Source organism: Sminthopsis crassicaudata, chromosome 5 (assembly GCF_048593235.1).
Source record: "Sminthopsis crassicaudata isolate SCR6 chromosome 5, ASM4859323v1, whole genome shotgun sequence".
NCBI lineage: Eukaryota > Metazoa > Chordata > Mammalia > Dasyuromorphia > Dasyuridae > Sminthopsis > Sminthopsis crassicaudata.
In genome coordinates this window covers 102390569-102416153 of record NC_133621.1, presented here as the reverse complement: position 1 = coordinate 102416153, position 25585 = coordinate 102390569, and the positions used below count along the sequence as shown (strand labels likewise).

At 39.0% G+C, this 25585-nt stretch overlaps 1 protein-coding gene across 4 annotated transcripts in view; it reads left to right on the top strand.

Moving 5' to 3' along the window:
* Positions 1-25585, top strand: part of TBXAS1 (thromboxane A synthase 1) — a 216203-nt gene that overhangs the window by 107033 nt on the left and 83585 nt on the right. For all 4 annotated transcript variants that reach the window (XM_074267767.1, XM_074267768.1, XM_074267769.1 and 1 more), the window contains 4 exons: positions 427-515; positions 2610-2758; positions 5619-5749; positions 11957-12262. In XM_074267767.1, coding sequence (XP_074123868.1) covers positions 427-515; positions 2610-2758; positions 5619-5749; positions 11957-12262 — 675 coding nt within the window. The remainder of the gene's footprint in view (positions 1-426; positions 516-2609; positions 2759-5618; positions 5750-11956; positions 12263-25585) is intronic.

The following is a 25585-nucleotide window of genomic DNA, read 5'->3' as shown; positions in this document are numbered from 1 at the left end:
AAAAAATAAATCCTCACTTGGGGCCCAACTTTGCATTAATGAGACTCTTTGCACTTAACTAAGTTGGTCCTAAGATAGTACGGACCAACAGCAACCTAGAATCCTTTCTGATTTGGTAGAATCTGTTAAAGCTTGCATTCCACCATCCTAACATTAGCCCAGAAGAAAAAAGAGAAGAGAGACAGAGAGATGAAAAAGAAAAGGAAAAAGAGAAGAAGAAAGGGAGAAATGGAAGAAAGAGAAGAAAAAGTCCTTATCCCAAGGAGGTCCTGTATTAGGCCTTTGCTGAAAGAATTCTGCTTTGCAATTACATACTTGAAAATAGCAGTCAATGTAGGGAGCACTACAGACCTCTTCATTCGTGGCTAATTTAGGTCCATTCAGTGTACAGAGTGTTTAATTATCGTTGATTTTCTTCTTTTTCAGGTGATTCCCTTAATCAGCCAAGCCTGTGATCTTCTATTGACTCACTTGAAGCCTTATGCAGAGTCTGGGGAAGCTTTTGATATCCAGAGGTAAGGTCAGTCTATGGGGGACAAGAAATAACTGTTCTCCAAATGAATAGCCACTTCTTGTAACTGTGCATAATTGTTGGACAATTACTTCACGACCAGGAAAGTGCAGAAGGATTGCAAGGTCAAAAAGAGCCATGAGAGTGACTAAACGGCTGGCTAGGCTGACCTATGAGAAAACAGTCCATCAAGTTAGAAAGTGGAGTTTGTCTAAACAAAGTGGGGACGGGGAAGGGGGCAGGAACCCCGCTGCCTATTTGGGCAGCGAGTCTCAGATGGAGCGGTTGGGAGATTTCTAACCCTTTCAGCTGTCTGGAACAGAATCTAGAACCCAGAAGAAATGAAGGAAAGCCTCAAAGCATAGAGTAACAGCCATCAAAACCTCTACAATTCACTCTATCCTAGATTTGTAGAGTTACCCTTAGGCTATCCAATTAAAGTTAGTGATTTAACAACCTTACTTTCTGGTTTCCCCTGGCAACCCTAAATTTCAGTGTAGAGTAGATTAGAAGCACAGCCACTGGAAAGTGACAAATGCCAGGGAGAGAAGAGATGAAAGTATCTGTAGTATATATTTCTGTCTGTCTAACCCTTGCAGGCCTTTTATGGAAGGAGACAGAATAGTCAAAGAGTCCATTATCTGGAGGCATTGACTCCTGGACACTCAACAGGAGTGTCAAACTGCACTAGAAATGGGGGCCACAAAAATGGCACAAAAGGATCTGAACAGGGTCCATAAAAACCACGTATTTCCATCATTTATGTTCTATTATATTTTTATTTATTTTGTTAAATATTTCCAAGTACATTTTATTCTGGTCCAGCCAACATCAGGAGTGTTGCAGGTAGCTTGATACCTCTGCTTTCTAGTAGTCTCTGTCAGCATCACTGTGTTATAGCCTCAAATAATAAATAATGCTTATAATGAGCCATGGAATAAATTATTTTAAAAGGAAAGAATTTTAGCACTGGAAGGGGCTTGAAAAGTCACCTAATATTCAAAACTGAGCTTAAAAGCCACTTTCTGCAGGAAGCCTTTTCCAGTTCCCCCATCTGCTCAGTTTTCTCCTCCCAGGTGACTATCCAAAATGAGATACTATTTGTAAAACACTTTGCAAACCTTAAAGTGCTACATAATGTTAATTATCATTATTAATAATAATTATTAGGTATCTTGTACGTATCTATTTATGTATATATCTTCCCCATTAAGGTGTAAGCTCTTGGTGGAAAGGACTTTTTTGGCCTTTCTCTGCACCTCCAGTGCTTATTATTGTGTTTGGCATATAGCAAGTTCATTATAAATGCTTACTAATTGATTGAGCTGAAGCAAGAGTCCCTTCCTACAAAAGGTAAATTAAATTTAATACATTCTATTTACTAAAACTAAAACAGTGACATGTTTTAGAAAGAGTCAAAGACAGTTCAACTAAATACAATGCGGCACTAAAATGATTGTTCCCTAAATCTTTGGTTGTCTGGAAAAATGTGGAACACCTCATTTCCCCAAGAGGATGCCTTATAAATGAAGTGTTATTTTACTCTAAATATTTGACACAGAAAACACAAAGTGTGCACCTACATGAGAGCATTGAATCAAGCCTTTTCATCAAGAAAGACATAAACCAAGCACAGGTGTTTTTAGACATTTTACCACCAGACCAGATTCTCCTGATGGCTTATGCAGAACTCATTAGTAGAGATGGCTGGGGGGGGGGGGGAATTTTAAATGGCCAATTGAGTGGTAGAATCCAGCCAAATACTGATATTTTCTGCAGTACTCTGGAAAGGGAAACCTTCTCTTTTATTTATTTCTAGACAATCATATGTTTTTCATAATATTATCCATATGTTCTTGGGTTTTTTTCTGGTTTATGCTACAGTGTGAAGAGAGATCTCTTATTGCTGCTTTTTCCCCTAGCTCTTTACAAGTATTAGAGTTCTTGTTGAAGGGAAAGGTTATGCAAGTTTGTGAGTCTTAGCAGAGGGTTTTGTACAGCATTAACTCGACCAGGGAGGTTGGAAGTTGGCTGGTATGGAGGCAGCTGAGTCTGTAAAGGTCCCATTTTCCTTATGCATGAATGTCTTACTCTGCAGGTGCTATGGCTGTTATACTCTTGACGTGATTGCCAGTGTGGCCTTTGGATTCCAAGTGGACTCTCAGAAGACCCCGGATGACCCTTTTGTGAAACACTGCAGGCGTTTCTTTAAAGTCTCCATTCCTAGATTTGTTGTGATTTTAATCTGTAAGTATAACTTCTGGAGAGGGTAAGATGAGCTCTATAAAGGGGACCCAGGAATGCTTAGTCAGAGGGCACTTTTTAGGGTGACTGGCTTGGAGAAGGGCACAGACTACCTGGAAAATATCTGAGGGACAGCTGAAAGAACTGGGAATGGGAAAATTAGAATAAAAATGAGAAGGAAACATGCTCTCTTCATATTGTGAGAAGAGGGATTAGATTTAGCCCAAAGACTTAGAATAGAGCATCATGGATGGAAATTTCTCAGCACCAAATTTAGTTTTAACACAAAGAGAAATTTCCTAATGATAGGTCCATCCAGAAATGCAATGGGCTTCTCAAGAATTTTCTGTCTAAGGCTGGATGATCTCTTGTTGAGGGATATCGTAGAAGGGATGCTCATTCAGCGAGTCAGCAAATATTTATTAAATGCATACTGCTTTTCCAACTCTGTTCAAGAGGCTGGAGATACAAGAAAGGCAAAAGCATGGCTCCTGCCCTCAAGCGTCTCATAGTCTAAAATAACTATATATATGTATATATCATATACAGAGTAAATGGAAGGTTACATGACTTCTGAAGTCTGTGATTCTGTTGTCCTAGCCTAGTTTTCCAAGGAAATAAGCCTTTCTCTTCAATCCTTTCTGGTCACTAAAATGGCTATCTTCTTCCCAAGGAGGTCATAGTAGGGGTCAGATGGAGCAGTGGCTAGAACACTGGACCTGGAATCAAAAAGTTGCTGTTTCAGTGATTTTCAGTTGTTTTCAGATGAGCAATAAAGAATAAAGCCTTTCAATTATCTTGTGGACATGATTTTCTACTTAACTCCCCTCTTCCCATTCTATACTACTTTAAATATTCAAAAGCAAATCTTTGTGAATGGTAAATATCAGCTCTGTTGTTTAGTCTCTTTTCAGCGGTATCTGACTCTGACCTCATTTAGGGTTTTCTTGGCAAAGACACTGGAATGGTTTGCCTTTTCCTTCTCCCATTTGTTTTACAAGTGGGGAAATAGAGGCCAACAGGGTAAATGACTGGTCCAGAGCCAGTCAGTGTCTGAGACCTGATTTGAATTCAGTAAAACTAGAGGCCTGAGGCTCTATCAACTGTCCTGGAATTCAGTTTATAGTAGAAACTTCTTTTTTCCCTGATTTCATTTCTTGTGATTCTCTTCAATCCAGCCAAGCAGATCTTTTGCACATATTCTGCCCTGTATTTTCCTTGTGCTTTCAAACATTTTATTCCCTTGTTGTTCCTAAAGAGTAGCCCTGCAAAATCCTTTAAAACCCACCTTTCCTAGGTAAAATCTTCAAGTCCTAGAAGAACACTTAAAATTAAATTATTCGTAAAATCCCATCCCCTTTTTACAAAATGAGGAAAACAAGATCCCAACTGTTAAAATTGGTAAATTTTAAAAAAACCAATTGTAAGGAAGAGAGAGAGAGAGAGAGAGATGAGAGGAGAGAGAGGAGAGGAGAGATGAGATGAGAAGAGAGAGACCCAAGATCACACTGCTAATAAATAACAAAGTGGGACCAGAATCCCATTCTATGTTTTCTTAGTTTTGCTTTTTCTCCTTTATCCTCATGGCCTGAGATGTATTTCTTTAATATTTCAAGAATCTATAATTTCATCAGTGAAGATCCTCCAACTGACTGAGATCTCAGCCACCTTTGACTTAAAAGATGAGGTCTGATGACCAAAAAGAACACCGGTTATGTGACCAATCTTGGTCTCCCCCACCATAGCCTCAAAAATCCCAGGGTCACCTTTACACTATGAAACATTGGAGCAGGACTTGTGTGGATTTCTAAGCCACCATTTTTGTTAGGAGACAAATAGGGTGAGAAATGGAGCTCCTGCTGTGTAAAGGGTTAGGTGTATTTTCATTGATTTTTATTTTAAAATTTATTTCTTATTCCCTCCCCTCTTCCCCTTTCAATCTTCTACCCTTTTATAGTAGCATTAAAATATCTTATTTCTCTTTCCATTACTGGCAGTTCTGTCCATTCTCATCAATTTCCTACATGTCTTAGTTCAATTCATATATTTTTTTTGAGTTCACATTTTTCTGTGGAGCTGTCACCATTTATAGCAGTCTCCCCACTAAAGTTTTAGGTGAGAGGTGAGACCTCCCTCTGCCCTACTCCTGGCACTTCCCTCACCCTCAGGATATGACCAAGCCTGAGTTCACATTTGGAACCTTGGACCTGCCCCATTAACCAGAGTGCTCTAGAATGCCCAAGGCTAGCCAAGTCACCCTTCTCTCACTGCAGAAATAATAAGAAAGCTCGCATTTATAAAACATTTTCAGGTTTCTTCCCCAATAGTTTTATGGAGGAAATAAGACAAGTATCATTTGAAGAACACCTGGTGAATTTTACAAATGGGGAAAATGAGGTTGCAGAGGGGGCAATCTCACAACAACCTTGGGAGAAAGATGCTATTTTTGTCCCATTTTACACATGAGGAAACTGAGGCAGACAAGTGACTTGTCTAAGATCACATAACTAGTATCTAAGTCTGAATTTAAAACTCAGATCTTCCCAACTCAAGTCCATCACTCTATCCACTACTCCCACCTAGTTGCCACAAAGGCCACCTAAATAATAAGAAATCAGTGACACAATTTGAATCCGAGTCTGACTCCAGAGCTTTTCTCTACTTTACTACAATGTGTTCTGACTTCCAAGTGCAATTCTTATTTATCTAGTGAAATTCAGTAACCTTTATTTAAGCACTAAAGAAGCTCTTCTGACCCTTCTGTTGATACAGTACATGGCTATAATTGACTTTCAGGCATCTTGGACATCCCTCTTTGTTATCCCCCTTTTCAAGGCTCCCTTTGTGTTTTTTTTCTCTTAAGTGTCATTTCCATCCATTATGATTCCACTGGCCCGAGTTTTGCCCAACAAAAACAGAGATGAAGTGAATGCCTTTCTTAGCAAAGTCATTGGGACTGTGATTGCTCTCCGAGACAAGCAAGCTGAAGAACAGGTAAAGTACGGTCGCCATAAAAGTCACTTATTCATAGAACGCTTTGCAGAAGGTGCTAATTGCAGATAGTAGACATTTGGAAACTGTTGATCCTCAGGACAATGCTGTGATGGAGTGAGGGAGACAGGAGCTGAACCAGTGGTTTTGTGGGTACAGAGAACTCTGGTGAGGAAGCTTCCTTTCCCTGTGCAGGCTGGCATCTTGTTTTAGAGTAATAATTATAATATAATAATTATAATACAGAGAGGTTAAGTAAATTGCCCAGGACAGATACTCAGGCTGATGGAGTAGATTTTGAACTCGGGTTTTTGTTGCTCTAAGACTAGTATTCGATGCACAAATCAAAAATCCGTGGAGATGGAAATAGTCTCTTTGATATACAACATATTGTAAGTGATGAACTTCTTCCTCCAGCCCCATCAGCCTTACAAGAAAAGGGCATGGTTAAAAAAAATGAAAAGTATAATATAAATGTAGATTATTACTATTTTCATCTGAGATTTTAATTTCCTTTTTCAGTTCCAGCACATAGTAGGTGTTTAGTAAATATTTGTTGCCTTGAATTGCTCAAGATCACAGAAGGACAACTTCTCATGGCTCAGTACTTTGAGATAGTAAAGGAAATGACTTCATTCTGGATGTTCCCACAGCTTAATGTCGAAATGCCTGCTTGTTTTTTAAGGACCTGATTACAGTAAGGAAACTTACTAAATAGGGCAAGAGGCTCTAAATGTCTTTGTGTTCAGCTGTGCTTCCTCGGGATATAACTTGGAAAAAAGCTTTCTTAAAGACTGGGTAGCTCATGGGGATTTAGTAATGCAAGGAAGTATGGTTTAATAGTTAGAGCATTGACTTAAAAATAAGAATCAGGGGTCAATTGCTGGGGGGGGACTTGAAGGAGCAGCTTCATCTTTCTGAGATGGAGGAGCAGAGGATGGTGGGTAGGGAAAAGGTACCAGGAGCTAGGAGACGGGAAGGCTTTATTTACATGCACTTAGAATATCTTTGGCTCCAGAGCTGAATTTAAAAGTACTTGAAAATATGAGAGAATCGGGCTCACCAGTATCCCCCTCCCCGCTTCCAAAGATGGAAACCACATCCCTTGCAAAGACTTGAAGGGAAGAAAGTTCTCTCCTTTTTCAAGTTCCTGATGGAGGAGGAGTTGAGAGGGAGGCTCTCTCCCAATTCTGAGGGTTTTATCAGCCCAAGTCTCCAACCCGAGGGTTGGAGAATCAGTCTACAAGTTCCATAACCATTGTATTGAATGGCTTCCCCGAGGAAAGGGGATGCCGAAGATCCAATTATTGAGATTGCCTGGGGCTTCTCCTTTTATGATTACTGTTTCAAACAAGAAACTAATCTGAGAAAAGCAAGAATGCACTGCTACTTATGTCAAGGTAGAGTCGTTCAAACACTAAGAAAACTTGGCTCAAGATTTTCTAAATGCAATGCAGATGTTAAAAGGTAAATATTTTTCCCCCAGAGTCATGGCCAGTAAGTGAATAAGACACCTATTTTTTTAAACTAGTATGTCTATTTAGGGCTATTTTTATGTCAGGATTAAACCATATTCAGAGGCAGAAATCATAGAAATAATCTTCTTTTTGTGGTGGAAAATAGCTTGCCTGATTCTCCCTTTTCAGTCCCAGAGATCCTTAAACAGCCTCTCTCCTGCCTACAGCTGTTGAAGAGCAAAAATCTCAGCTGGGTTCTAAATAGTTTTTGCAACATAGAAACAGTCTGATGAAACCTGTGGGTCCTTCTTAAAATAATGTTTTTAAATGCATAAGATACAGTGTATAGGTTTCCAAAGGAGAAAGATAGTTACCAAAACATTTTCATGACAAGGTCATGGACTCCACATTTAGAATATTTGTTCTAGGAAGAAACTGTTTAGGAACCCAGAAAGCTGAGATGGGCAGGTGAGGGGGTACCAAGAGAAACTTTGAGCAGAAAACAAACTCAACTTGGGTCACCTCCATCCCCAGAGACGCCTCCAGAGAAGGCTCTGTGACCGAGGCTTCTGCCTAATGTCCCCACCAGCCCCGGGGCCAATGAGTCTAAAATAGATGCCTAAGACCTTGGGGGCCAGGGACAGAGCCAGGGCTGACTCTATGAATCATAGAAAGTATTTAAGACTGGCTTCCAGGACTTCAGGCAGAAAAGGTAGGTCCATTTCCGAAGGGAAAACAAGCACTACACTGGCTGTCAGATGCTGTCAGCATCTTATTTCCTTAGCTGCTCGCTGAGGTTAGAGTAGAGCTGTGAGAATCATGGAGGAGATGGGCCTCCATTCTATCCTCCAATTCCATCTAGTAACCAGTTATTAAGTAGTTTCTGGGTAGAAGAGGCTTAGCAAAGGCCGGAGACAGAGCCTGCCTCGTGAGCTTGAAGACCTGGATTCAAATACCTCTAACACATACTGGCTGTATGAGCCAGGATAAGTCAGCTAATCTATCCATATCATAGAGAACTGAGACTAGCTATTTCAGAACTGTTGCAGATCTTCCCTAGAGAAGGGGTTTCCTTACCTGGGAAGTTCAATAAAATCACAACCCAGGTAAAACAAAAAACATGTACAATCCTATGCAAGGTGCTGAAATGACAAAGAATGGAAATAGCCCCTTCTCACTTCTACTGATTAGATGAAAATGGGCAAAAGGGTAGATCATAGATTTAGAAATAAAAAAAGATCTCAGAGATCCTCTAGATATCATTTTACAGATGAGGAAACTGAGATCCACTCCTCAAAATCACTGAGGAAGTGACCAAGTCAGTATTCAAATGCAATTCTTCTGACTTCAGAAGTTCATTGGGTTGAAATCTTTAGTTATTTAAATTGGCAACCAATTAGGAAGCCCCACCCCAGGGCTTCTTAAACTCTTTCCACTCATGAGCCCTTTTTACCTCCTAGATATAAAGGTGTATAAAACAAGTATACAAATCAAACATTTACTGATAATAAATCATAATTTCACAACCTCACATTCAATTACCAGATCCCATAAACTGTGGTCCCAAACCACAGTTTAAGAAGCTGAGATCTATCCCACCCTCATTTTCTGTTTCCCCAGTTAGGTCATAAGTTATCTTGTTTTCTCCAATGAAGAATGAAGATAAAGAATGACCCTCACAGCATGTTTCACAAAGCAGCCACAGTGACTCAGGGGCCATTTGTCTGTGTATGTGGAGGCACAAGTACCCTGGCTTCCCATCTGATAGACCAAATGTGAGGCTGAGACCCTCAGCTGAAGCAGGAGAGAGTTTAGCTGCACATGAGGGGGAAAGTCTTTCTTTCAGAAAAAAAAAAATCAAACACCAGAATGGATGAACAAGAGAGGCTGTGAGCTTGGAGATCGTCCCCTCTCTGTCCTGTATTGTTTCACATCCAGCTCATTTTTTCTAGCATTCTGTCTTTCCTTGTACACAGAGGACAATGATTAATACTACAGATGCTAACCCATTTAGGCAGGTACCAGCCCTAACAAGATGTAAAGACCTAGAGAATGCCAGAGAAAAAGTCAAAGAGAAAGACCCAGATGAGAATGGAAAGAGGGATAAAGTGATTGAGATACTGGATATCCTTTAGGCATTCCCTAACACTCAGTTGGACTGTACCTGCAGTGGACAAGGAGTGGAGAAGGGAGAACCTGGGAAGATAAGTCAGAAAACCTCTAGGAAAATTAAAATAGATAAAAGGACAGACAGTCTGAGTGAGAAAGAGAGGTAGGGGGAGGAGAGTGAAAACAGATCTCAAGAAGGGAGTACATATACAAAGGGAGAGATAAGAAATGGAGAAAAGTCAGTGAGAATCAGGGTTAGGCCTGTGAATAAAAACACCCCGTCTTAATTATTTCTTAGATAAGCCCTTCTGTTTTATGTCAGAAGCTGGACAAGCACATTGAGTCCCACCATGGGTAGCTACCTCCATTTATAACTTTGCCATGATCCTGCTTGACTCTGTAACCTCATTTGGGGTTTTCTTGGCAAAGATGCTGGAGTGGTGAACCCTTTCCTTCTCCAGCTCATTTTACAGAAGAGGGAACTGAGAAAAACAGGATCACCCAGCTAAGTAAGTGTCTGAGGCCGTATTTGAATTCAGTAAGATGAGTCTTCCTGACTCCAGCCCTGGTATCCACTGTGCCCACATACTTGCTTCTGTAACTACTCATCCCCTTACCAGAAGAGTGCTGGTATGTTTAACATACAGCTCTTTAGGAGAAAAGATATTTTTAGCACACACTTTTAAGTTTAATCAGCATGATTAACATCTTAATTTTTTTTATTTTTTAAAACATTTTTATTTAAAGTTTTGAGTTCAAAATTCCCTCTTTTATTATATTCCTTCTCCCCATCTTGAGATGGCAAGTAGATATTGTACATATACAATTTTATAGAACATTTCCATATTAGTCACTTTGTACTAGAAGATAAATAAAAGAAGAAAATGAAAGAAGGTGGAAAATAGTACACTATCATTTTATAAAGTCTAAACAATCAAATCAATTTCTGATTTATTGTATTTGCAGATTTCCAAAGTGTACCTACTCACACTGAAAATTTAACAACTCCCTAATTTGAGCTTATTCCAGCATCCCCCTTCCCTTAATACCATCACACTCCCAAGCTAGATTCCCTGACCTTTCTGCTTAATTTGTTGTTTTAATATTTTATAAATAGCATTGATATTGAGTTTTCTCTGAAACAGTGCACATGGATATCATCACATGCTATCCATGTGTACACACACATCTTGCATCCAACTTTCCAACAGGAGAAGATAGATTTCTGCCCCTACATGAACCAGGCCTAAAGCTCATTCCCCTTCTCACTCCCAATCTTACCATCTTGGAAGGTCTTAGAGCAGTATGTCTAATTGTTTCCCAAAGTCCTGGCCTTAGCACTGTAGTTACAAAAGAGCTCAAAGCAGAAAAATGTTGGCCACAGAGGTTTGTGCTTAGCCCAGGGGCCTAGGGGTAGGAAAAGCAGATTTTCTTCTAACAACAGAATACCATAGGGAAGGGGGAGGGTAGAGAAACATGAGAAGGAGGAGAGGGGAGGATAAGAATCAGCAGTGATTCCTGGCATCTGGGAATCTTGAGATAGAATAAACAGAAGAAAGAGGACCAGGAGAAAAGGAGATGGGGGCAAGAGAGCAGCAGGGAAACAGGGTCCAGCCTTGCAAACAAAGGAAAGGAAAAAAGAGATTATTCCCAGAGGGAAGGACCCATGAAAAATCTCTAAAATCACTAAACAAAATGGACAGAATAGTACAGTAGAGGATGACTTCTTATCAGGCTTAAGTGACTTGCTCCAGACCCCAGAGCTAATAAGTGTCTGAGGCCATACTTGGAATCAGGAGTCCTGACTCCAGGGTGGATGCTCTTGCTTGGTTTCTTTCAGGAGGATATCTGGGAATAATCTCTACCTGAGTTGGATTGAACTGGACTTTACCATATAAGTAGCCATGATACTTCCTTGAATAAGCTACTTGGCCCTTCATTCCTATTCATTCTTATAATTATTCTAATTCATTCTTATAAATTATTATAATAACTTATAATAATAAATTACATAAATAGGGGCAGAAATCTATCCTCTCCTGTTGGAAAGTTGGATGCAAGATGTATGTGTACACATGGATGACATGTGATGATATCCATGGGTGCTGTTTCAGAGAAAACTCATTATTGATGCTATTTATAAATTAAACGACAAAAATTCCTAAGTGAGGTTAACCCATCAACTGGCACTTCCTCACATTTAAATATAAATGACTGATAAATAGGAGACAAGAAGAAAGCTTGAGGCACTGGGTATCTAAAGTGTACTTATAGGTGAGAAGGGGGCACCTGGGAAGGATGCAGTTTTTTTTTTTTCTTTTGTTTCTGTCCCTATGAATCCTAATGATAATAGGCTGAGTTTCCCTTCACTTTAGAGGTGAATCAGAAACCATCTCCTGCAGGGATCCTTTTCTGATCTTTCCATTTCTAGTGCCCTTCCTCTCAAAGTACTCTGCATCTATTTGTAGTTATTAATTTCGCATTTATATTGTATGTATTTTGATATTTGTCTCTTCCTCATTGCAAGTGAGTATTTCATTTATCCTTGAATCCCCAGCCCCTATCAAAAGGCCTGGTACATAATGGTTGCTTAATAAATCTTTGTTGATTGGTTGAAAGTGTATCCTTTCCCTTTTGTTCCTAGAGACGAAGGGATTTCCTCCAGATACTCCTGGATGCCAGGAGCTCTCCTTCCTCTGTCAGTACAGAGCTCCTTGACAATGTCAGACAGGATGCTCAGGATGGAGAACTTCCTACCCACCAAATAACGTCCAATGTGCAACAAAAGGCCTTGACCACAGATGAAATAGTGGGGCAAGCCTTCATCTTTCTAATTGCTGGATACGAAACCATCACCAACACTCTTTCCTTTGTCACCTACCTGTTGGCCACCAACTCTGAGTGCCAGGAGAAGCTCCTAAGAGAGGTGGATCAGTTCAGTGAGAGAAACGTGAGTGCAGATCTGATCTGACCCCATTGCTGGACAGGTGATGTCCATTCGGGTTTCGGTGGGAGGGAGGTGGTCGGTGTGGTGATATTTTCATTTTGATTAAGTACGCTGCTAGCAATGACATGTAAATTATTATCTGGTAAGCACTTGGTATATTATATACAAATATTAAATAATAATAATCCTCAACCTCAAGGGCTAAAGGTAGGATCAGACAGGGATAGGGTCCAGGTAAAGAAGCACTGAACTGAGTTGGGTTTGAGTTGTGGTTCTGCCACTGATTTTCTATATGCCTTTGCATTCTTATTCATTCTTTTTCTGTCCTGTCTAACTCTTCGTGATCCTATTTGGAATTTTCTTGGCAAAGTGCAGGAGTGGATTGCCATTTCCTTTTCCAGATCACTTAACAGAATAAGGAGAGGGTTGTAATTGATAATCCCAAAGATCCTACTTGCTCTAACATTCTGTCCTCTATGATTGAGAATCTTAGCATTGGAAAGAACCTCAGATGTCCTTTAGTTCAGGGTTTCTTAAAGTTTTTCCACTCAAAAAAATCTTTTCATCAAAGAAATTTTTATACAACTCCGGTATATAGGTATATAAAATAGGTATACAAATAAAAGATGTACTGATAATAAATCATAACTTTGTGACCCTCCCATCTTCAGGTATATGACCCCATATGAGGTCATAACCCACAGTAAGAAGCTTTGATCTAATCCATCCTCCCACCTTCTGTAACAGAAGAACGGAAAATTTCAGATGTATATGAAGTCTTAGATATTCTCTAGTCCAGGGTTCTTAACCTTTTTCATGTCATGGACCCTTGACATTATTTTTTTTTAATTTATAATTGAAGAAAAAGCTAAATTTTAGTGAGAGATTAGTGAAAATATTTAATTTTTTTTCCTATCCAAGTTCTTGAACTCCCTGAAATATAACCTTAGTTTAAGAACTCCTGATCTAATCAGTTTAATCCTGAATTCAAATCCAGCATCAAACTTTCACCAGCTATATAATCATGGGCAAGCCACTTAATCACTGTCTGCCTCAGTTTCCTCATCTATAAAAGGGAATAATAATAACAACTCCTTAGGCTTCTTAAGATCAGGGTTATCATTAGGCCTAAATGAAATGATATTTGTCAAATATTTAGCACAGTGCCTGGTAGACACAATAAAAGTGCATTAATAAATAGTACATTTCAATGGTATATTAATAAACATTTGTTTCCTTTGCTTCCTAAAACACTTCACAGATGAGGAAATCAAGATAAATGATTTGTCCCAAATCTGATAGACAATCAACTAGCCTCTGCTTGAACACTTCTACTGGCAAACATGCAAGGCAGTTCATTCCATTAGGCAAGAGCTTTAATTTTTAGCAAAACTTTCCTTATTCTCCAGTATTTTGAAGATCAGTGCAGCCCATAGCCTGTCTACCACTTAGATGGTATTCAGAAATTTCTGTGATTCCAACAATTCCATAGGTTGAATGAAATCCAGCCTGTGGGTTTCTTCTAACCATTCATTCATTCTAGCTCCACGTAGACTTGCTCTCTTTGGCTCCAGAGAGAAAAACGGGAATGATGAGCAGATGAAAAGAGGCTTGATTTCAGGAAAATCTTCTGACACTTAGAGCTAAAGATAAGTGAAGTGGGATGCCTTGGGAGGGAGCGGATTCCCCTCCACTGGAAGTCTTCAAGCAGAGACTGAATAACCCACTCGTTAGATATGTTTTAATGAGGATTCCTTTTCAGCGATGGGTTGGATGGCTGAATTTCTTCCAGACTCTAAAATCCTGTGAATCTGCCTCCTGCAACTACACTGAATAAGGCAAATTTTCCCCAATCACTTTCCATTTAGTATGATTCTCATCATATTACACAATTCCATTTTCTTTTACTATTCTCATATGATGTGGTTTACAGACTCCTTACCCGCCTTTGGCCAAACTCCATATCATCACCATTTCTCTTAGGATGCAATGACTAATACTGAATATTTCAGATGAGTTCTAACTCCTGCAGAGCATAATGGCATTCGGCACTTCCTTTGATCTGGACATGATACTACAATTGATACTCTAAGAGTGTGCTTTCTGACCTGCTGCATCTCAATCTTTTCTCATATGAAGGTGGAGGCTAATTGAAAACCTCAGAGCTTTTATCACAAGAAGTGCTGTCTTATACACGGGCAATTTACTTTTAAAAATTTTTATCATTTAAAGCAGGAGTTAGTATTTGCCCTTGTTAAATCGAACCACTCTTCAGTAAATTCCACTCTGTTCCCTCAACATCAAGTGGGGACAACCCTGAGTCCTCAAAGGCTATATTAATAAGGCGCAACTTATTGTTGTGGAAACCAACCTGGAAAAACTTCAAATATAGAGCCAGGTGATGGAACCTGCACTGTTGTCTAAATTTGGAAAGGCTCATTACCAAAAAGTTGGCCAACAAATGGTGACCTTTCTTTTGGCCACAATAATGCAAAGAATTACCTACCAAGATTCTGAAAGGAACTGAGAAAATGCCCATGCCAATGAACTGTCACAAATCTCTGAGAGCATAAGGTTCTTAATCTAGAATCCATAAACTTGCTCACAATATTTTGGTAACTGAGCTTCATTATAATTAGTGCTCCTTACACTCCTAAGCATTTTACTTCATGCGTTTAAAAACATTACTCTGAGAAGGGGTATGTAATCCAAAGGGCCTCCATGACACAGAAAGAACAAGGAAAAAGAAATTTGTTTTAATGTATTGAAGTAGCTCATCTTTCTTGATTTCAGCCCAGTGTTCCAATACGTTGATAGCCCTTTTAATCTTGATTTTGTCAGCTCTCATATTAGCCAGTTCTTTCAGATTTATGCCATCTGTAATTTTGATAGGCGTTTCTACTATGTCTTCTTCTAAGTCACTGATAAAAACATTGAACAAGACAAGGCTGAAAAGGCTGGAGACTCTACTAAAGATTGACATAGAAATATTAATGAATACTAAACCTGTCAATCAACAAAAATATATTAGGTGCTTAATATGGGTTAGTCTCTGTGCTAAGTTGTAGGGATACAAAGAAAATAAAAATAACCTTTATGGCACTCACATTATGAAGGGGGAGATAACACACACAAAAAAATCAAGTACTTGTAAGATATATACAGAGTAAGTAGAAAATAATCTCAGAAGGAAAGCACTAATAAGAGCAAGCCAAGAAAGCCCTCTGGAGAAGGTTTAAATTTGAGCTGAATATTTTAAGGAAACAAGGAACTCAAAAAGTGAACATGAGAAGTGGAAGCATTCCAGGCAAGGGAGACAGTGGAAAAAACACGGAGTCAGGAGATACTCTGACCAAGTCCAAAGAAGACCAATCCAAATTGAACCATCTTATTCATAAAAACAACCTTGTTCCCCTTTTTGGATGCTAAACTAAAATCACTCCAGGAAGTCCCAGTTAAGCTGCTTTGTGGGGTAGAGACAGCCCGAGTTCTTGAAGGCTATTCCAAAGGCATACAAGCTCTGTCCAGTTCTATCACTCCAGAAAGACTCCAAATATGGCCCAGCAAAAAATCTGAGTCTGCTTTTTAAGGAGCAGTTTGACTAAATATGAAAAGGTTCATCACCGGTAGGCTGACCACTTATTGATGAATGTTTTGGCCATAGCAACCTGTGAACTAAAGAAAAATATAAAATAGTCCTCAGTCCTGGGAGGTCTTTTCTCCTTCTGCAGTCATGGTAACAAAGTGTCAGAAAAGGGGATTGAGGTGTTGAGAATTGCAGTTTTTAATGATCTGTGTACTTTACCTCGGTTGTTAGGATTTTAAATGTAAGATATTTGAGTGGATCTTCTACTTTATAGAAACAGAACCACATCAATCTTGACATTAACCCTAATAAATGAAACCAAAAGAAAGCAAAAATCTGCAGTTAAGTGAAAGGGTGACTCATGGATTCCTTTTGGAGAGACAAATAATGTTATTGGCAGAGTACTCTCAAAAAGAATTAAAAAACATTATTTCATGGGATGTTTGGTCATCTCATTGCAGTGCTTTGGTTAAGTATTCAAAATAATACTACTAGCAATATAACTGCAGTTTATGTAGCAATACTTGTTGCAGAGATTGATGAGATGAAGAAATTGAGAAGATGCTTCAAATTAAATTGACATATATTTTGATATTTGTTGACTTCAATACAAAAGTGGAAGTAGATGAGGATGGTGAATCAGAAATAAACCTGGGAAGAGCAAAGGAAAACCAGTAAATATCCATATCTATTGGTATCAGAAGTAAGTGAGGAAGATCACCCCCGGCCCATTTGAATGGATCTCCAGTGATGAAATGATGAGAGACATGGATAGGAGTTCCACAGGAACGTACTGTGGTCTTCATCTTTGAAGGAACTTCACATTGATGAGGTCACAGGTCTATCAAGATAAAAATATTTGTCCCAATTTACCAGTATAATAACTGCAAAAATAATAAATGGGTTAATATTGGCATGATCTATACTCCATGAATTCATGTTCGTGTCCAATGATGACATTTGTTTCCCTAAATATTCAAAAAACATTTGTTTGCTTTGAAATTTTCCGATCAACATCACATCTCTAATTTCCAGAAACTATATTTTCTTATTTTGGAAAATTGGGATGTTATTATTTTCCTGTTCCAATATTCTAGTGTCTCTCTCATTCTCCTGAGTTTTCAGATTGCCCATCATTAGCCCCCAAATCACACCTGTAGTTCTTTCAGTGTCCCAGAATGTAATTTGTCATGGCTTAAAGTATAAACTCATTTAAAATGTGTTAATACTCTCCATCTCCTTACCAATCTCTATATTACCCATTCTACTTTTTCGACTCTATCCACTAAGCTGCCCTGTCCTTTTGTATTCTTATTTATGTACCATCCCTTCCATCTTCTGCACATATGTTGTTGTTGTTGTTGTTGTTGTTGTTGTTGTTGTTGTTGTTGTTGTTGTTGTTTTCATTTTGGAGGCAATTAGGATTGGGTGACTTGCCTGGGTTCACATAGCTAGTAAGTGTCTAAGGCTGAATTCAGGTCCTCCTGACTCTAAAATTCTCATATCCTTTTTAAAGGATGGGTCAGAGAGCTACTACCTGTATCATCATACTGATTTCCCTGCATGTCTTTCTTTCCTTCCTCTCTGTAATTTACTTATTTCTTCAGCACCATCAATCTCTGTGAAGTCACTATTTCCATTTGTAGTTTTAGCCATCAAATAAGTTTTTTTTTCTTAACATTTGAAAATCAACATCTACTCTACAATAACATCTAACCTCGAACATTCCTTTTCCTTGTTCCAATGAACTTCAAAATAGTCATTTTTCTTGAAATTCCTGTCACTTCTATATCACGAGCTAATTCTTTCTTATTGGTCAGCATTAATCCTCAGAATAATGTTTCTTTCTGTTCCTTTATTGCGAGGCACGAAAATGTCAGCAAGGGAAATAAAGAATTTATTTTAATAAATTTAATAAAATTCTGTTTCCCATCCACATCAATATGGTTGAAGTCTCCGTCACTTACATATCTATAACTGTGAAAGTTACCATGTTATTGGTATCAACATATCATTGATAATCTAGCCAGGTGGTATATAGTATGCTCCCACAACAATTAAATCTCATATTTCCATTTCTCTCTCATTTTTTTGTCACTCAAATGCATTCCACATCAGGTTCATGGGTTTCCATAAAAGCAGATATCTTCTTTACAATGGTGTTTATGCCCCTATTTCTTCTGAAAAATAGTTTCCTTCCAAGAGTCATAATCTAGCCATGAGTCTCATCACTCCAAGTTTTATTACATTTAGGAGATTGTGTTTATATTCTTGTGTTTAAACTGCAAGTTTATTTTGTTACTCATACATGGTCATTGGTATATTTTCTTATGTACTTTAACCTGGTAGAATCCCTAGTTTTCCTCAAACACAGCTTTTATTGCCCTCTTCCACACCAAGACTTGGCTGATTTGCCTTTTTGTCACTGCCTTCTTCCCTTTTGAAATTACTTTCTTTATGCATTCATATCTCTCCTGATAGATTTTAATCTCCTTGAAGGCAGGGAATATTTCTTTTTGTCTTGCTAAGTGTTTTGCTCCTGGCACTGAGACCTGTATGTGATAGGGACTAAATCGATATTTGTTTGATTGAACTGAACAAAACATTTGAGGCTCTTCCTAATCCACTTTCTTTATATTTTATCTCAGAATCAATTGAACTTTACTTTGTGCTACTTCTTTCTATTTGGTGGATCAACCCACATTTATTAATTACTTCCTGTGCATGGAATTGTGCCAAGTGACAAAAATTCCTGCCCTTACATTCTTATTAGTGGAACAGCATGTTTGCAATTATATAAAAATAAATACAAGGTGAAAGTGGGAAGCACAAGAATCTGGAGGATCACAAGAAAAAAAAAAAACTTCATTTAGGAGATGACAGTTCAACTGAGTTTTGAAGCAAACCAAGGATTCTAGAAGATAGAGGCCAGGAGAGAACGCATAAGTCAGAACAGGCATCCGAGACAGCTTTTGCCTCTGAAGTCTTAGATATAGGGGATGGAATAGCTCACAACCCTACCTCCTCCTCTCCACTCCAATCTCAGCTTTAGGTATTGTCTTCTCCCATTAAATTGTAAGCTTCCTAGAGGAAGGAACTATCTTTCTTTTACCTGGCACATACTAAGTACTTAATAAAAAAATTTTTTTTAATTAAATTGAATGTTAGAAACAGCAAGAAAGTCAGTTCGACTGAACCAAAGAATAGATAAGGAAAACTGATGCTCACTTAAGTTGGAGCTGGGTTGTGAAGGACTTTAAGAAGAGAAGTTTGTATTTGATCTTAAAGGTAATTAAAAAAATGGAAACTATTGAGTAAGGGAGTGACATGGTCTGATTTATGTGCTAGGAAGATTATTTTGGCAACTGGCACGGCATAATTAAAAAAGGAAGAGATTAAAAGCAGGTAAAGCTATTAAGGTGTCCTATAAGAATTCAGGTGAGAGGTGATATGAGTTAGCTTGAGTGGAAAAAAAAAGAGGATGTATGCTCGATGTGTTGTAGAGTTACAGGTTTATTATTGGAATGAATGTTCGGGATAAGGGAGCCTGAGAAATACAGCTTTCAAATTGTATTGGGGCTTTCCCTCCCTCTTCCCTCAAAAGTTAACTTAAAACAACTGTAATCAAGTCATTCGCTTATTCATTCATTCATTCATTCAGTTAGCAAATATTTACTGCAAATCTAAAATGTCCAAGACACAGAACTAGCAGTATAATCTACATGTAGAAAACAAACTTCCTGATAGTTTTTTCTGCATTTTCTCTAAGCATGTGCAAACACAGCAACTTGACAGAGAAACAAATAACATCTTAAAAGAAATAATTAGGGATTGGAACTAGTTTTGCTTCTCTGGTTATAAAATAGGAAAATGTGTTTCATCATTCATAAAATCTTTGAAATGTTGGCATTTCAGACTGTTAGCTAAATTTGGATTTTAGAGATAAAAGAAGAAAAATGCCAACTCCTTCCATCCGTAGAAGCTGACCTCCCTCATTGCTCTGTTACTTTATTCTGAAATTATTGACTTTTGATCTGGCTAAACTCTACTCATTTCTTTTCACTGGGTCTCGATGTGCCCAGTCAAAATTTATGGTCCATTTTCCTTCAGCTTAATTGTTATTATAAATCTGCCCTACGGAGCCTAGTTGTAAATTAATCACAAACTCATTTGGACTGATACACAGTCTGTCCTTTAGAATAATTTGACCACAAGGTATGCATTTTGAGCAAAGCTACATTTTAAAAACTTTTAAAACTACTCTTGGCAGCAGCTACGGCATGGTAGAAAGAACACCAGATTTGTGGTCACGAGGCTTGGATTCTAGTACTGAGTCTCCTCTCCATTAGTTATGTGACTATAGGCAAGATGTTTCCTTTTTCTGAGTTTCAGTTTCCTTCCATGTAAAGTAAGGATAATATATTATCAACATTAGAGAATTGTTGAGCACATCACCTGCAATAATATTTATAGTAGATTTTTTTTTTTTGTAAACCACAAGGCACTTTGAAAATGTCAGTTATTCATATATTGGATTACTTACCATCTAGGGGAGGGGATGGAGGGAAAATTCAGAGCACAAGTTTTTGCAAGGATCAGTGTTGAAAAATTATCCATGCATATGTTTTGAAAATAAAAACATTTAATTAAAAAAAGAAAATATCAGTTATTTTATTATTATTATTATTATGGTTCCTGCCAAATTGCTTTATAGCTAATAGTAAGTACATAATTAAAATTTGGCTGGACCAGATTTCCTCCTTCTATTAAAGAAGGACATTTGGATCTGCTTAGCTCAGTTGATTTGGCATCTTGAAAGGGGACCAAAGTTGCGTAAATATTTTTTCTGGGTGGGCTTCTCAGAGTCTATTCCATAATCTCAGGCAGCATTTTTGCCCCCCAGCAAGCCATCTCATAAATATATGCCCTAGATTAAAGAAAGTGGATTTCTTAACACAAATACATCCTCATTAAATAATGCACAGGCCAGATCCTCCTGATAATAGGTTGTGTCATTTGTCTATATGAAGTGAACATCATCTGACTCTAAAAGGAAGGATGGACAAATAAGTTCCAATTGCTGATGTGCTTCATGGGTTCCACGGCATTGACCAAGAGGAAGAGGGAGAGATTGTAGTTGGGCTGGTCTTGTTGACACAAGTTGATGGAGCTACTGAAGTTTGAGGGATGAGAAAAGAGACAATAGGAGGGTCTGAAGGAAAAGCCAAGGTCAGGGGAGAAGTTAGAGAGCAGTCCGTGGTAACAGGGGCAAGGGGAGGCAAGACCAAGATGGCCATCAAGCCCAATGGGGCTAGCACAGGGCAAAGCTCTAGGAATGGAGGTTTCGGGGCTCCCGAGGTAACTGGGCTTGGAGCTAGCAGACAAGGAGCACCCTCATTTACACTGTTCAGCATTCACTGGGTAACTTGTGCATTAGAAATCTCAGCTGTGCAAGGGGAGCCCCGCCTTCCTGCTTCCCTGCATCCCCTTCAGCTGGAGAGCTCCTGCTGCTCCTGCTGCTGATGCTGCGGCTGCCCTCATTGTTCTCCATGGCAACCATGGAATCAAAGCCTGAATAAACACCTGGGAGCACACACCAAACTGGAACTGGGTTTATGGAGGTGCCCAAGAGCCAACCCAGCCCCCCGATGCCTGCAACCTAGGTGTTAATGGCCTTTGAGAGAGAGGAGATTTTGGGGATAGTGAAAAGAGGGACAAATTGGGTATCAAAGGGCCTGGGTTCAAATCCTAACACAACCAGCCTGGAGACTTTGGGCAAATTCATTCGGCAGTCTGCCAGTCGTACAGGATTTCATGCTTTTTTCTGAGTTTTATAGTTGTGAAGAATTATTTGGCACAATAGCACAATGGGAAGTCACATAAGATAGCAGAAATAGTACTTGCTCTGGAGACTTGGGAACTGGTTTCAAATTCTGCCTCTGATGTGATGACCTCACAGTAGTCACAATATCTCTGAGCCTCAGGTTCATTTGGCTATAAAATGGTGGTGCTGCTGGTCTACACTGGCTTCTGGGATTCCTCTCCCTCTTAATTCATGATGCTGTGTCAAAGGGAGGAAATATCCAAGTTCTGTGGCTGGATGTCCTCCAAAATCCCTTCACTTCAAGCCCCACTTTCCCCAGATGTAAACTGGGGATAACAACAACACTCACCTCCCGGGGCTGTTTTGAGAATCAAATTAGATTATATATATAAAGTCCTTTGCAAACTTTAAAGTGATATAAAATGCTGGCTACAATTATTCACATGAAAACCATGTTAGCAAACAATCCGTTCAAGTGCCAATAGAGCCTGCTTCCCCTCCTTCCCCCCTTCCCTTTTTTTCCTTCTTCCCCCTTTTTCTCCTCCCTCCTTCTCTCCCCCTTTCTTTCCCTTCTTCCCTTCCCCTTTCTTCTTCCTCTTCCCCCAGCTTCTCCTCCTTCCTTCTTCCTTTTCTTTCCTCCCTCCCTCCCTACTCCTCCTCCTCTCCTTCTTCTAACACATACACACACATCTTCAATCTTTCATTATCTCTTGACTCTTTCTGTTTCTCCCCCCTTAAAAAAATCTCTTACTTAACCCTATCTTTCCCTCAAACTAGCATCCTAAAAGTCTTCTTCCTTTCACAGCTCAGTTCCTAGCGAGGAAACCCACATAATCTTATTATGTCCACTCTCTCTCCTCTCACCCATATCATAGTCCCTTGCTATAAGTTTCCAGCCTCATCAATCAACTGAAACTGTTCTCTCCAAAGTTACTGGATGATCTCATAATTGCCAACTCCAGTGGCTTTTTCTCAGTTCTTATTCTCCTTGACCTCTCTACCCCATTTAACAAGGATGATCATTCTCTCTTCCTGCATACTTTCTCTTCTCAGGGATATCAGAACTTTACCTACCTTGGTTTTCCTATTTTTCAATCTTTGCTGAACTATCATCTATCTAAATTCTAACTTCCCCTCCCCTTTCCTCTCCTTACCTCTTTTCTCTTCCCCTTTCCTCCTTTTTCCTTCACTTTACTATTTTCTCCTCCCTTTCCCTCCTTTTCTTCTTTCCTTTCCCTTCTCCTTCCTTTCCCCTCCCTTTCCTCCCCTTCATTCTCCTTCTCTTTCCTCTCTTTCTTTCCTCTCCCATCCCCTTCCTCAGCATTTCTCCTATCCATCCTTTTCTATCAAACTCACACAACTGTTAGCCATCACTTCTCCCTTGTACTATTTCATTAACCTCCTAATAGGTTTTTCTGCTTGAATCTCTCCCCTTTTTAGTCCACACATCACAAAGTGCGGTTCCTGAAGCACATATCAACCCATGTCATCCTGCTGCTTTGTAGGCTTTTATTACTTCTAGGATAAACTACAGACTCCTCCATTTAGCATTTAAAGTCCTTCACAACCTGACTTCAATCTCATCTTCTAGGCTTATTATACATTAATCCCCTTCACATATTCTTTGGTCTAAGCAAACCAGCCACTTTGGTGGTCTTCACATACAACACTCCACCTTCTATTCCATTTCCTATCCCTGTGCATTTGCACTAATTATCACCTCCCCCATCCTCAAATGCACTTTCTCCTCAACTAATTCTCTTAAAATTAATCACTCTCTTGTTTTAAAGTTCTGTTCAATTGCCACCTTCTGCATGAAGCCCTTTCTGATACCTCCCTCTCCTCCATTACTTTAATTTTTACTTTTTGCATTTTTATATCTATTCCTTTAAAAATATGTTGTTCCCTCATGAAATTCAAGTTACTTGAGGGAAGACAATGTTTCATTTTTGTGTTTTTGTCTCAGCACCTAGATCTGTGCCTTTTATAAGTGCACTTCACAAATATTCGATTGAACCAGTTTAGGGAAGATTTTGACAAATCATTTACTAGTTGGGAGTGTTTTGTATTGTTTGTGTACACCAGCCTCATTACAAGTGTATTTCTCGAGCCCTGCCAGATTTGTGGGATTGTCCTGGAAGCAGACAAGACAAAGAAATTAAGAGAATATAAATAGAAAACAGGTTGGCTTTGTAGCTAGAATTCTTGTAAGAAAACCTGTGATCTAATCTTGCTTATACTTATTAGCTAGACTATAAGCAAGTCACTTAACCTGAGTCTTATTTATAGTTAACCCAGTGTATAAAATGGAAATAAAATCTGTTCTTTCTACATCACAGTGTTTTTGTGATAGTTATTTAAAATATGTAAAGGCTTTCTACACATCAAAGCCCCATATAAATATCAGATGCCATTATTTCAGGGCTGCCAGAGCCTCTCATAAAGTTAGGATTTGGTCTGGGAGCGTATCATGTGTACCCCCTGAAATAGATACTTTAGCCATGTGGCTCCCCTTTGACCTATGCCCCATCTAGAATGTGGCCTTTGGTTTTTCCATTACATTCTGCTCTAGGGCAGGAATGCCAGCCTACTGTGATCAATATTGAATGACTCCCAAGGGGACTTTTCTCATTAGCTGTATAACCAGTGATGAAGGGTAATCTGTACTGTCTCTCCTGTTAGAGGAAGCTGGGGCAAACAGGGAGTCCAGAATCCTTCATAACTTAGCCTGGTTCAGGGTGATATAACAAACCATTACCCTTTGTGGAGATACGTGACCAAAGCCATAATCTTGTTCATCCATCTTTGGCACTAAACCATAGTCACTCAGGGCCAGGACCAAGAAGCTCAGGCTATCTGCTAAGTGGGGACATCCATCAACCCCTACCTTGGAGTCTCTGCTGGAAAACCTGGGCCAACACAAATTCCCACTGGGCCTGAGGAGCTGGGGTCCCTGGTCCTCTCGGGCTCTCATACTGCAGAAGAAGGATCCCCCAAGGCAAGCCAAATAGCCATTTCCTTCCCCTGAGCCCTCCACTAAAGTCAAGAAATATCCTAGATCTTTCCCTTTGCATGGAAAATAATCTGCTTCTGGTGATGAGTTCCCATCATTGGAGCTGTTCAAGAGGATGGTTGATGACCCAGTTACAGGTTGGGATTATTAAGGACAGGATTCATGTTTTGGGGCTAGCTTAGGTGATCTCTAAATTTCCTTCTGACTTCAGTTCTATAACAACTCCCCATTCATATAGAACTTGAAAGTTTATGAAATGCTTTGTTAACAACCCCGTAAAATGGTTAATACAAGCATTGTAACCTCCATTTTATTATTTGTATTATTTATATCTGACTTTTATATTGTGCTTTAACACTTTATGTATATTATCACATTTGCACCTCATAACAACCTTTGAAAGTAGGTGGTATTATCCCAATTTTACAGCCAACAAAACTGAGGCTAAAGAGGTTATATAATTTGTCCGACATAGAATAACTAATAAGTTGAGGCAGGATGATTTTTCCTGATTCCTAGTTCAGCATCCTACCCATTTTGTCATCTATTTGCTCATCATCATCATTAATATAAGGCATCTATAGAATGATGACCACACACAAAAAAGGAATATAATTGATATACACTCTTAGAGTATATGACAAGCTGATCAAAACTTATAGAAATACTTTTTTTTTGAATAAGCAGACATCACTTAGCCAATGGAATCACTGAGAATTGGACATGACTGAAATGCTGGAACAATATCAAAAAGGAGCCCCAGGGGTTGTAGGTACAAAGAGGTGTCAGTTTCTCAGTTGATTTCTTCTTGAAAAAATGATAAATTTCTGGAGATGATGAAGTCTAGGAAAGTAGACCTAGAATCAAATGTGCCTGTGAGACCATGGCCAACCCACTTAATCC